Below are 14,412 nucleotides of genomic sequence, written 5' to 3'. Positions count from 1 at the left end.
CCAAGACATAAGTTTTCAAGAAGTTGGGAGGCCGGGGGAGAAGCTTAACTATTAAAAGATGTGAAAAGAATAGAATTGAGAGTTGGACCAGTGGAACATTTGTCAGGATTAAACTAGACAGAGGGCTTCCCTGGTGGCTCAGATATGTCCATAATGCATCCATGGACAAAGAGTCAAACATACCTGAGCGACTCTCACTTTTACTTTCAAGCTAGACAGAAACTGCTATGGAGCTCATGCCAGGAGCTGGGATGTTGTCAAAGTCTGGCTCAGGAATAAGCTAGTAGTGGGTAAGAGAGACATAAGAGTGGGGAAATGGTGATTTCCTCCACCTACTCACCCTAGAAAAACACCACAGGAAATATTATGACTCAGTCGAAAACAGGAGTAATTTACTTCCTGGATACCATTTTCACGTTCACAGTTATGAGTGTGTGTGTGTTACAGTGTGTGTATTTGTACATGTGCATGCTTTTTGATTTCTTCTATGATATTGATTGTCATCATCTGACTTCTTTACAGATTCTCAAACTTTATGCATGGGAACCCTCCTATAAAAAGAAGATTATTGAAATTCGAGAACAGGAATTGGAAGTTCAGAAATCAGCTGGGTATCTTACTGTATTTTCCATGCTAACTTTAACTTGCATTCCATTCTTGGTAAGTGTGTATGTTATTTCTTGTTTTGATTTTCAAGTTTGATTTGCATTTTCACCTTCAAATTCCCTGGAATTAAGGTTTCCAAAGTGAAGTCTTCTATATCTAAATTTAAATTTTCAAAAAATGCAGTCATTAATCTGTAGAGATAAGAGAATGAAAGTTTTAAAGATGGGGAAAAATTTTTGATGCATTTTCACTGGTCTGTATTTTTTATATTTAATAAGATTTTACATCTTTGTAAATTTTTCATAGATTGAACACACGCCATCCTCAATCTTAAAAAAAATAACCTATATTTCAGAGTTCCTTTTCAGCTCGATTATTTTTCATGATTAATCCCTTTTAAGCAAGACTGAAAGGCACATTACGTAGAGTTGGAAAGGGACATTATTGAGCATTTCTACTGTGTATCAGACAAATTATATGCATTTTATTTCATTCTTGCAATACTAAGGTATTACTTTTCTCATTTCACAAGAGGAAATGGAAATAGTTTGGAAATATCCTCAGAGTTATAGAACTAGTATTTGTAGGTGAATTGATATGAATTGAAGTCTCTTTCTTTCTGTCACTTCATGCAAATGTTGGGAATCTCATTCTATTTAAAGAGTATAAATTGCCTTGAGATATTGAAGCAGTGGCTGGAAGCCAAAGGATAATTTTAGCCACTCTCAATAGTGATGGGGTCAGGAAACATTCTATATGTCTCCCCTGTTGTTAATTTAAAATATTATTATTTTTTATTTAAACAAACATGTGGATATTATTAATGTAAAAGCAATATTTACATTTGGAATACTTTAGTAAAAATAGCCAGTAAGCATTTGCTTAAGACAGTCTTATGTACATGATAAATAGTCAATACAGTCTCATGCATAAATGAACTTTTCTGCCTTTTCTAAATGAAACTTATGCAAGTAAATATAAATCCTACTAGTCATGATTTATTTATACATTCTTCAGTTAATATTAAGACACAGGGAAAGTAAAATTTCTGCACATGAGACAAAAGGTATGCACGCATCACTGGAAAAAATTTACACAAGGAAGGAAAAAATGAACTGTTGTATGTTTTAAATGGGGATAATTACTGTAGTGAAAATGTGCCATGTCAAAGAAGGGAGCTGGACCTATGACATGTTCATAGGATGTCATTATCTAAGATACTTAACTGTATGATCTGTACTAAACATTTATTTCATATTCTTCAGCAATAGTACTAAATAGTACCAAATTTTGGTAAACAACAACAACAAATGTTATTGAAGATTTCTTTCCTAATTTTGAGTCTGTAATTAATAATTGCACAATTGAAGAAAATTACATGTCTACTTTTAAGGTGTCCCTGGCAACATTTGGTGTCTATTTCTTACTGGATGAAGGAAACATTTTAACAGCCACTAAAGTGTTCACATCTATGTCTTTGTTTAATATCTTGAGGCTTCCTCTGTTTGATTTACCGATGGTGATCTCAGCTGTGGTCCAGGTACGTCCAAATTATCCTTAAACTGAGAATCATTCCTCTACTGAAATCTTTAGTTTTGCATATTTCACTTCTTAATCTTTTTTTTTTAATTTCTATTTTTACTTTATTTTACTTTACAATACTGTATTGGTTTACCATACATTGACATGAGTCCACCACGGGTGTACATGCGATCCCAAACATGAACCCCCCTCCCACCTTCCTCCCCATAACATCCCTCTGGGTCATCCCCGTGCACCCGCCCCAAGCATGCTGTATCCTGCATCGGACATAGACTGGTGATTCGATTCTTACATGATAGTATACATGTTTCAATGCCATTCTCCCAAATCATCCCACCCTCTCCCTCTCCCTCTGAGTCCAAAAGTCCACTATACACATCTGTGTCTTTTTTCCTGTTTTGCATATAGGGTCATCATTGCCATCTTTCTAAATTCCATATATATGTGTTAGTATAGTGTATTGGTGTTTTTCTTTCTGGCTTACTTCACTCTGTATAATCGGCTCCAGTTTCATCCATCTCATCAGAACTGATTCAAATGAATTCTTTTTAACGGCTGAGTAATACTCCATTGTGTATATGTACCACAGCTTTCTTATCCATTCATCTGCTGATGGACATCTAGGTTGTTTCCATGTCCTGGCTATTATAAACAGTGCTGTGATGAACATTGGGGTACATGTGTCTCTTTCAGTTCTGGTTTCCTTGGTGTGTATGCCCAGCAGTGGGATTGCTGGGTCATAAGGCAGTTCTATTTGCAATTTTTTAAGGAATGTCCACACTGTTTTCCATAGTGGTTGTACTAGTTTGCATTCCCACCAACAGTGAAGGAGGGTTCCCTTTTCTCCACACCCTCTCCAGCATTTATTGCTTGCAGATTTTTGGATCGCAGCCATTCTGACTGGTGTGAAGTGGTACCTCACTGTGGTTTTGATTTGCATTTCTCTAATAATGAGTGATGTTGAGCATCTTTTCATGTGTTTGTTAGCCATCCGTATGTCTTCTTTGGAGAAATGTCTATTTAGTTCTTTGGCCCATTTTTTGATTGGGTCATTTATTTTTCTGGAATTGAGCTGCAGGAGTTGCTTGTATATTTTTGAGATTAGTTGTTTGTTAGTTGCTTCATTTGCTATTATTTTCTCCCATTCAGAAGTCTGTCTTTTCACCTTGCTTATATTTTCCTTTGTTGTGCAGAAGCTTTTAATTTTAATTAGATCCCATTTGTTTATTTTTGCTTTTATTTCCGGAATTCTGGGAGGTGGATCATAAAGGATCCTGCTGTGATTTATGTCGAAGAGTGTTTTGCCTATGTTCTCCTCTAGGAGTTTTATAGTTTCTGGTCTTACATTTAGATCTTTAATCCATTTTGAGTTTATTTTTGTGTGCGGTGTTAGAAAGTGATCTAGTTTCATTCTTTTACAAGTGGTTGACCAGTTTTCCCAGCACTTGTAGTTGTTTTATGCTGCTTTCAAAATTTCCCTAAGTTAATGAGCAATAGAGAATATTACATAGTGAAAAGAATCATGTTTTCTTTGCCTGTGCTTTTCATGTATAAGAATGACTTTTAAGCATTTCAACATGTGATATGGTTTTCTTTGCTAAGTGTTGGTTCTCTTGTTTAGCTTTTTAAAATTTGGAGTTTGACACTATGCCATCAAATGGTTTATTTTCTGTTTTTAGCTGAAAAATTTTGAGTAAGTGATTTGCACAGTAGTAGGTCTGAATTTTCCCAGGGTTCAGCAAAACTTCATCTATACTGAAATAATAAACTAGGGACAAAAGTGCACTGATAATATCCGTCTGTCAGCCAACCTTGTATGAGGTATCTCGTTTAGCCTGCTTTTATTGTAATCTCCAATCACTGAAGCCTCTTTAGATGCTATGATGGCAGCTAAAACCATAGGAAATCCAAAGAAGTGAGTTCTTTGATCCCTTTACCCCTAGATTTTCTCAATTAAATTTTTTCAATATCAGGTTTGGGTATTCACCCATCAAAACTTTTTCAAGTCTGGGTTCATAAACAAAGTGAATTTTTGCTTACTGGAACTAGCTCTTTGATCTAAGAACTTTTCCTTTTAATTCATAAAAATTGAGATATAGAAATTATATCTGAATGAAAAGTAACATAATTCTATAGTAAATAGCACTCAAGCTACTTTTGTTCCATAATACTATTTTTATATTCTTTTGCTAATAATCACCAGCAGAGGGCATAGAAGTACTATTGATGCTTTTAGCACATTTCACAGCACACTTCTCTTAAAACAAATATTCTTAAAATAATGGTTCCATTTTGCTTTTGAAACTATATTCTAGCTAAACGTCTGGTATCACAGAGTGTTTTCCAACTCCTAGTGGTATGCAACTACTGTCACTAAACAAATAAGGAGAACAATTATAAAAAAAAAAAAAAGAAAAAGAACCAACCTTGCATACTGGTATGACACACTTGGTAAACAAAATCACAGCTTTTAATTATATCTTATCCATTAACAGTAGACATATCCTAACATAAAGTGAATAAAAATGTACTAGAGGTTTCATGCAAGTCAGTATCAGAGGAAAAATGATTCTATTTATCCTATCTGTAGCAAAACATTTATAGCTATTCTATTAATTAAATGTTACCATTGCTAAAATTATTATTTTGTTTATTCTCACAAGCAGATTTCATTCAACCAACCTGAAGTCGCTCTTAAAAACTAATTATTCTATGATTATTAATTAATCAGTTATGTTTTTGCTAGAATGTTAAGGAGAATTTTTGGTTTCTAACTTCTCATGTTTTCCTGCATATATATGTTTGTTTTGCTTTTTGATTCTTGAAACTTCTTTTTCTTGATCGATGGACTTATTTATAAACATTAAAACAATGCAAATCATGCTTGCTGAATATTTGTATCAATATCTCCAGTTTACATCAAAAACTTTTAAATATTTTTTCATTTAACTTCTTGAAACCCAAAAATTCCATTTGTGTTTATTTTGATAGACAAGAATATCACTGGTTCATTTGGAAGACTTTCTGAACACTGAGGAACTTCTTCCACATAGTATTGAAGCAAACTACATAGGAGGTTAGCAGTTCTTTTTTGTGTTTAATATTTATTTGACTTCTGGGCTGAAGACAATTGATTCTAAGATACATTTCTGTATTTATTTTTCTTCCTAGATCATGCCATTGGTTTTATAAATGCTTCCTTTTCCTGGGATAAAACAGGGACTCCAGTATTAAAAGAGTAAGTCATGATTGGGGGAAAATTAAAAACAAAACCAAAAAATTAGCATACATTCTATCATGCTTCATATGTTTATTTTTTAGAGGTTTTAAGCAGAAGATGAATCTATTGGAATTTGTAGGATTTTTTAAAAAACCTCTCACTACATCTTTCATCTTTATGATTGTTTTACAATCTTTTTTACCCCCTGTTCATTTCCTCTATTTTGTTTGCAGCATTTACTGCTTGCATTTTGAAAGGATGGGTGTTTGTACAATAATGTAGGACAATGTGAATAGCAGCAATTTCAAGGATGATGCCCTGTATATAGTGACTTGTGATACAGTGACTTTTCTGGGAATATACATTAAAAACAATCATAACAGAACTTCCTATATCATCTCTTTCTGTCTTTGTTGTGCAGCTTGAACATAAGGATTCCAGAAGGAGCCTTAGTGGCTGTTGTAGGGCAAGTTGGGTCTGGAAAATCATCTGTGCTTTCTGCAATTCTGGGGGAAATGGAGAAACTAAAAGGAGTAGTCCAAAGAAAGGTAAAGTCAACAATGCATTCTTTGCACATCTCCTAGTGTAATGGACTACAGCCAGCACATCGTTAGTGTCAATAAGAATTTATCAAGTTGAATTGAAGAACGAAGTATTTAATGAGCATTTCTAGTTTGTAACAAACATTTAAATTTCCACAGAAATTGATTTGCTATGGATGGATTAGTCAGAGCATTCTATCCTCCATATACTTCAGCAAATCATTTAGGAATGCTTATGGTAATTGTTTGATGATATTAACTAAATTGCAACCAATTATGGAGAAATGAATGTGGTTTATAACATAATTTGATTAGGTTTCTAATTATCATTCATTGCAATGTTTCCTAAGTAATTACGGCCATTCCATTTCTAAGAAATGGTGTAGTTGCTCACAAGAAGGATCTCTGACCTAGGAAAACCTCAGGAAAATAATAAGTATTAATAGCTTACATTTAAATTTCAGCTTTTGGACTATGGAGAGGTCTGCTTCCAGCCATTTGTTCTATTCTTAAAGGTCAATAGGAATAAGAATTCAACAAGTTCTTCATCAGCTATTTCTTTTTTGAAGTACTAGGCTATCCGATGAATTTTTCCTTAGACCTAACTACCTAGGAAGGTAAAATATTACCTAATCACTCCTTCTCACTTCTGACAATATGGAGAGGCTCTATGGATATGAAACTAATGTCTTCACAGTTTTTATTTTTTTTCTCTAGGAAAAATCAACCCCAGATCTTTTCATTTTTGTTCATGATATATTATTCCTTGTGTCTAAATTTATTCTCCTCTGGAGAAGGAAACCGCAGCCCCCTCCAATATTCTCACCTTGAAAATCCCATGGACAGAGGAACCTGATGGGCTACATTCCGTGGGGTCACAAAGAGTCAGACACAATTGAGCAACTAAGCGTGTCTTTATATCTTTCCTGATTCTAGGTCTTTAGTGATTAATTGGTAAAGAATCCACTTACAATGTGGGAGACCTGGGTTCCATCCCTGAGTTGGGAAGATCCCCTGGAGAAGGGACTGGCAACTGCTCCAGTATTCTGGCCTGGAGAATTCCATGGGCTGTGTAGTCCATGGGGTTGCAAGAGTCAGACACAACTGAGTGACTTTCAAGTTCAAGTTCAATTTTGTGTCTTTATATCTTTCCTGATTCCAAGTTTTTAGTGATTAATTTTTTATTTATTTTTCTCTCATCGAAATATATTCTTAGTTTGGAATCAAGCATAATTTCAAGGACTTTTTCTGATAAGATTACGCTTAATAAATACCACTACTTTTAACTTTAAATATACTATCTTTTCTACTTATGTTCTCTTTAAAGATTACAATCAGCCATTTGTCTGTTGATCAAGATGACTATAAATTTTCCTAGCCCAGTTCAGTTCAGTTCAATCACTCAGTCGTGTCTGACTCTTTGAGATCCCATGAACCACACCATGCCAGGCCTCCCTGCCCATCACCAACTCCCGGAGTCCACCCAAACCCATGTCCATCAAGTCGGTGATGCCATCCAACCATTTCATCCTCTGTCATCCCCTTCTCCTCCTGCCCTCAATCTTTCCCAGCATCAGGGTCTTTTCAAATGAGACAGCTCTTCACTTCAGGTGGCCAAAGTATTGGAATTTCAGCTTCAACATAAGTGCTTCCAATGAACACCCAGGACTGATCTCCTTTAGGATAGACTGGTTGGATGTCCTTGCAGTCTAAGGGCCTCTCAAGAGTCTTCTCCAATACCACAGTTCAAAAGCATCAATTCTTCGGCACTCAGCTTTCTTTATAATCCAACTCTCACATCCATACATGACTACTGGAAAAACCATAGTCTCGACTAGATGGACCTTTGTTGGCAAAGTAATATCTCTGCTTTTGATTATGCTGTCTAGGCTGGGCATAACTTTCCTTCCAAGGAGTAAGCGTCTTTTAATTTCATGGCTGCAATCACCATCTGCAGTGATTTTGGAGCCCCCCAAAATAAAGTCAGCCACTATTTCTAATATTTCCCTATCTGTTTACCATGAAGTGATGGGACCAGACGCCACAATCTTTGTTTTCTGAATGTTGAGCTTTAAGCCAACTTTTTCACTCTCCTCTTTCATTTTTATCAAGAGGTTCTTTAGTTCTTTTTCACTTTCTGCCATAAGGGTAGTATCATATGCATATCTGAGGTTATTGATATTTCTCCCAGCAATCTTGATTCCAGCTTGTGCTTCCTCCAGCCCAGCATTTCTTATGATGTACTCTGCATATAATTTAAATAAGTAGTGTGACAATATACAGCCTTGACGTACTCCTTTTCCTATGTGGAACCAATCTGTTGTTCCATGTCCAGTTCTAACTGTTGCTTCCTGAACGGCCTACAGGTTTCTCAAGAGGCAGGTCAGGTGGTCTGGTATTTCCATCTCTTTCAGAATTTTCTACCGTTTATTGTGATCCCCACAGTCAAAGGCTTTGGCATAGTCAAGAAAACAGAAATAGATGTTTTTCTAGAACTCTCTTGCTTTTTCCATGATCCAGCAGATGTTGGCAATTTGACTTCTGGTTCCTCTGCCTTTTCTAAAACCAGCTTGAACATCAGGAAGTTCATGGTTCCTGTATTGCTGAAGCTTGGCTTAGAGAATTTTAAGCATTATTTTACTAGTGTGTGAGATAAGTGCAATTGTGCAGCAGTTTGAGCATTGTTTGGCATTGCCTTTCTTAGGGATTGGAATGAAATTGACCTTTTCCAGTCCTGTGGCCTAATTTGCTGGTATATTGAGTGCAGCACTTTCACAGCATTATCTTTTAGGATTTGAAATAGCTCTACTGGAATTCCATCACCTCCACTAGCTTTGTTTATAGTGATGCTTCCTAAGGCCCACTTGACTTCACATTCCAGGATGTCTGGCTCTAGGTGAGTGATCAGACCATCATGATTATCTGGTTTATGACGATATTTTTTGTACAGTTCTTCTGTGTATTCTTGCCACCTCTTCTTAATAGCGTCTGCTTCTGTTAGGTCCCTACTATTTCTGTCCTTCATTGAGTCCATCTTTGCATGAAATGTTCCCTTGGTATCTCTAATTTTCTTGAAGAGATCTCTTGTCTTTCCCGTTCTATTGTTTTCCTCTATTTCTTTGCATTGATCACTGAGGAAGGCTTTCTTATCTCTCCTTGCTATTCTTTGGAACTCTGCATTCAAATGGGTATATCTTTCCTTTTCTCCTTTGCTTTTCACTTCCCTTCTTTTCACAGCTATTTGCAAGTCCTCCTCAGACAGCCATTTTGTTTTTTTGCATTTCTTTTTCTTGGGAATGGTCTTGATCCCTGTCTCCTGTACAGTGTCACAAACCTCAGTCCATCGTTCATCAGGCACTCTGTCTATCAGATCTCATCTCTTAAATCTATTTCTCACTTCAACTGTATAGTCATAGTGGATTTGATTTAGGTCATACCTGAATGATGTAGTATTTTCTCCACTTTCTTCAATTTCAGTCTGAATTTGGCAATAAGGAGTTCATGATCTGAGCCACAGTCAGCTCCCAGTCTTGTTTTTGCTGACTGTATAGAGCTTCTCTATCTTTGACTGCAAAGAATATAATCTATCTGACTTCGGTGTTGACCATCTGGTGATGTCCATGTGTAGTCTTCTCTTGTGTTGTTGGAAGAGGGTGTTTTCTATGACCAGTGTGTTCTCTTGGCAAAACTCTATTAGCCTTTGCCCTGCTTCATTCTTCACTCCAAGGCCAAATTTGCCTGTTACTTCAGGTGTTTCTTGACTTCCTACTTTTGCGTTCCAGTACCCTATAATGAAAAGGACATCTTTGGGGGGTGTTAGTTCTAGAAGGTCTTCTAGGTCTTCATAGAACTGTTCAACTTCAGCTTCTTCAATGTTACTGTTCGGGGTATAGACTTGGATTACCGTGACATTGAATGGTTTGCCTTGGAAATGAACAGAGATCATTCTGTCCTTTTTGAGACTGCATCCAAGTACTGCATTTCGGACTCTTTTGTTGACTATGATGGCTACTGCATTTCTTCTAAGGGATTCCTGCCCACAGTAGTAGATATAATGGTCGTCTGAGTTAAATTCACCCATTTCAGTCCATCTTAGTTCACTGATTCCCAGAATATAGATGTTCACTCTTGCCATCTCCTGTTTGACTACTTCCAATTTGCCTTGATTCATGGACCTAACAGTCCAGGTTCCTATGCAATATTGCTGTTTACAGCATTGGACCCTGCTTCCATCACCAGTCCCACTCACAACTGGGTGTTGTTTTTGCTTTGGCTCCATCCCATCATTCTTTCCAGAGTTTTTTCTCCACTGATCTCCAGTAGCATATTGGGCACCTACTGACCCAGGGAGTTCATCTTTCAGTGCCCTGTCATTTTGCCTTTTCATACTGTTCCTGGGGTTCTCAAGGCAAGAATGCTGAAGTGGTTTGCCATTCCCTTCTCCAGTGGACCACATTCTGTTAGACCTCTCCACCATGACCTGGCTGTCTTGGGTGGCCCCACATGGCCAGTAAATATCCTTTAAAAATATAATACTTGTCATATTGGTATATATGATTTTATTAACATATTGATTTTATCTTCATTCAGTTTCTTCAATTTTCACAAAGCGACTATTGAGCATATACTATGTGCCTGGTGTAGTACCAAGGAAATAAACATGAATAGGATATGCTACTTTTCTTAAAGAGTTTGTAGTCAAGTGAGGGAGATGCTAAAATCAATTACAATAAATATTTAGATTTTTGAAAGGAAACAGTATAAAAAGCAACAAATTCTGCTTTGAAGAGTTAAAAAAATAATCAAAATAGGTAGCCTTTTATTTAATCTTGAAAAATGATAAGGAATTCATCAAGATAAAACCAATATCACTTTTAAGTTTCACATGATACATAAATGATAATAATAAACTTAAATTTTAAGGATCAAATTGAATAAGATAATGCACGAAGACCTAGACTAGTTCTTGGCACAGAGTCATGTGGCTCCCTAAGAATTTTTATGGTTATTGTTAACTTCATTGTGATTGTTGAGGGGCTTGTGGTAAGACTTAAAGATTATTTCTGATACTTTTGAGGATTCATAGTTATGAAAGTGTTCATGGTGATAATAGATACCATAACATTGCTATTACTAATCATAAAGTATAGAGGACTCACTGTTTATATTAAGCAAAGGATGTGAAAGAGAGACAGTATTATCTGTCTATATAACTGGCCACTTTGTTCTTTAGGAAGCTTATTGGTCTGGATCAGTGGCAAGATTTTAATTATTTCACATTCTGAATCATTCCACATTCCATACTCTCAGTTATTTCCTAAAGCATGTCTAATGCTTAATTTGTAAGTATTACCCTGATTATCTCTAATTTAATAGTAATGGGCTTCCCTGGTGGCTCTGATGGTTAAAAAAAAAAAAAAAAAGTCTGCCAGCAATTTGGGAGACCCGGGTTCAATTCGTGGGTTGGGAAGGTCTCCTGGAGAAGGGAATGGCAACCCACTACAGAATTCTTCCCTGGAGAATTCCATGGACAGAGAAGCCTGGAGGGCTACAGTCCATGTGTGGGGTCACGAAAAGATGGGACACCATTGACTGACTGATGCTTTCACTCTCAATCATAGTAGTGGCATGGCCAACCTAACATTGGTATTTATAAGGTGCTTTTGTTTATATCTTTCTGTTTCTCAGGGTTTCACCTTCTCAATTGTTTGATGTGTATCATTACAGTGTACAAATTCTAAGATCCCTTATTCCCAGTATCAAAGGTTTATACCAGACATCATTCATGTAGCATATCCAATATTCAGTGTTCTTTGATGGAACATCAGAGATTCAGAGTCCATTTTTGAATTAATCAAACTGCTATTGTAGTTTTATTATTAAGAATGAAATGAAACAAATAGAAATTTTCATTTGTATGTGAGATGTATTGATAATACAAGGAAAGTTTTACATCTCTGTGAAAATTTATCAACTCTTTTTCAGCTCCTGTTACACCAATACATTAAGTCCATATTTCTCAATGTAGTATTTAGTTTCTATTTTATATTATACACCATTTTCCCCTGTTCTGCATTCTTCTTTCCTATGTTCTTCACTCTCTGTTCTCCTTATCTTGCCTGATGTATATCAAGAATTCAGAATCTCCATCACCTGAGGACTGATTTATTATGCTATCCTAATCAAAGGTTATTCACTAAGCAAGGTAGTTCAAGAGCAATTACTTCTGGGTTCAAGATCAAGTCAGATCGAATTATATTGTTTTGGCTCAAAATCCATTCTGTGTCTTACTTGCTCAACAAAGAAGAATTAAAAGTTAATCTCTGTTCTTCAGAGCAGTTGGTAGAAATCACAAGACTGGTAGTTACTTACATGTCTACGTCAGAAAGTACTTTAAATGTACAGTATTGTTAGAGTGAGGAATAATCAGAGTACTCAAGTCAGTGTTTGGATAGAATCCATGGGGCAGATTGAAAGGTGAGTCTCTAGTTCAAATACTGGGAGTCCTTTAGAAGACAAAGGTTAGTTAAAGAATATTTCATGCATCAGAGTTATTCAGGAATAATGTCAAGACATCAGATTATCAGAAAATGAATTTAAGAGCAGTGAGTGCGTGGAAGACACAGGAATGTGGTGTCCAGAGCCCCCTTCTAGGGGGCTTGCCACCAGCTTTGGGAGTACATCAAACACATTAGCACCTTCGTGATGGCCTGCTGGGTTCCAACCTTAAAGGCCAGGCCAGTTCAGCCTAACAACAGAATCGCTCTGCTGGGTAATACACTTCCACAGCTCTCTGGAAGGTTGACCAAATCTTTCTTGGATCCGGGTCACCATGTGACCTACCCCTCTATCCAATCCTGCTTCTCCATTTCCTTTCCATAAGAATTCCACAGTAATTCATCCCTCCAAAACAACTTGCACCCAGACTTCAGTGTTATGGACCGAATTGTCTTCTCCCCATATCCATATGTCAAAGTTCTAACCCCCAGTACCTGAGAATGTGACTGTATTTGGAGATAGGGTCTTCAAGGGGGCCATAAGTTAAAATAAGGTTAATAGGGTGGGCCCTTTGGCTGATATCTTAAGAAAAGATATTAAGACACATACACAAAGGGAGGACCATGTGAAGACTGGGGAGAAGACAGCCATCTTCAAGCTGAGGAGATGGGTCTTAGGAGAAACCAGTCATGCTGTCCTGGCCACGATGCCAGCTGTCTTGCTGTTCACACTGTGCCCACTGTTCGTTTAACCCAGGGTAGGCAAGGTGCAAGCTAAGAGGCTGGAAGAAGATGCGAAGAGCTGCAGGAGCTGCAGACACGTTTATCCTCTCCTGGCTGGTACAGCAGCCGTAGCAGCAGACACGCTGTTTTCTCTGCTCTCATGGCTGACCCAACAGATGCAGCCGTGACACAGCAGTAATGCCACCACTTTCTAGGTGGAGCTCACATATCCCTACAGCACAAATAGCTCGTGACCAACCAGGTACCTCATGATGCGTGTGTGCAGTGCTATGAATGACCTCAGCTGTCACAGGGTCATTATTCATAGAATGTGGGGTGAGGGAGTCTGAACACACCATCTTGGCTAATTTACTCTCTCCTCACATGTGTCAACACCTTCATCTCAGAATCGAGAAGAAAAAAAAAATTCTATTGTTTCAGCCACTCAGTTCATGTTACCTTGTGAGGGTAGGAAGAGCTGACTAGCAAACGCAGTGTTTGCCAAACATCTCACCAGGGACCTTTGATAGAAAGGAAATGGGTTGCCTTTTCTTTCTCCAGGGGATCTTCCCAACCCAGGAATCAAACCTGGGTCTCCCGCATAGTAGGCAGATGCCTTTACCATCTGAGCCACCAGGGAAGTCTTGGTAGAAGCTACTTGAAAGTAAATAAAAAACACAATGTAATTCATTTGAAGGGGCCCCTAATAAAAATACATAAGATTAAAACAGGATATAAGATTAAAATATATATGGAATATATTTACATTTAAGAAATAATCTATTTTTTTTTTAAATTCAATTTAAAGGAACCAAAACCGTGGACAAATATGTTCCCCTTATCAGGCACATGCAAATTCTCCTTTCCCCTGTTAAGAGTATTTCTTTTATTTATTTCTTTTTTAGGGCTCCGTGGCTTATGTTTCCCAGCAGGCCTGGATTCAGAATTGCATTTTGCAAGAAAACATTCTCTTCGGCTCTGTCATGCAGAAGCAGCTTTATGAGAGAGTTTTGGAAGCCTGTGTTCTCCTTCCTGATTTGGAGCAGTTACCAAATGGAGATCAAACTGAGATTGGAGAAAAAGTAAGGAAAACATATTTTATCCCATGCAGGAATAACATTCCAATCAGCAGCACTAATAAAACATCTATAGCCCTTTTCCTGAGGTCTTGAAGAGCTACACAACTATAATTTTTAAAAGTTATTGTGGAAGTCCTATGAAAGACATGGCAGTGTTAAGGATGAATAATTATTTATCTTTTATTGACTACTTGGAAAGCAGG

At 37.0% G+C, this 14,412-nt stretch overlaps 1 protein-coding gene across 9 annotated transcripts in view; it reads left to right on the top strand.

Annotated features, from left to right (window-relative positions):
* LOC138434226 (multidrug resistance-associated protein 1-like) overlaps window positions 1–14,412 on the top strand; it is a 102,771-nt gene that overhangs the window by 42,798 nt on the left and 45,561 nt on the right. For all 9 annotated transcript variants that reach the window (XM_069578466.1, XM_069578435.1, XM_069578424.1 and 6 more), the window contains 6 exons: window positions 523–660; window positions 2,000–2,146; window positions 5,140–5,224; window positions 5,320–5,386; window positions 5,790–5,916; window positions 14,036–14,212. In XM_069578466.1, coding sequence (XP_069434567.1) covers window positions 523–660; window positions 2,000–2,146; window positions 5,140–5,224; window positions 5,320–5,386; window positions 5,790–5,916; window positions 14,036–14,212 — 741 coding nt within the window. The remainder of the gene's footprint in view (window positions 1–522; window positions 661–1,999; window positions 2,147–5,139; window positions 5,225–5,319; window positions 5,387–5,789; window positions 5,917–14,035; window positions 14,213–14,412) is intronic.

Source organism: Ovis canadensis, chromosome 1 (genome assembly GCF_042477335.2).
Source record: "Ovis canadensis isolate MfBH-ARS-UI-01 breed Bighorn chromosome 1, ARS-UI_OviCan_v2, whole genome shotgun sequence".
In the NCBI taxonomy this organism is placed as follows: Eukaryota; Metazoa; Chordata; class Mammalia; order Artiodactyla; family Bovidae; genus Ovis; species Ovis canadensis.
This window is presented reverse-complemented; position numbering and strand designations above follow the sequence as displayed.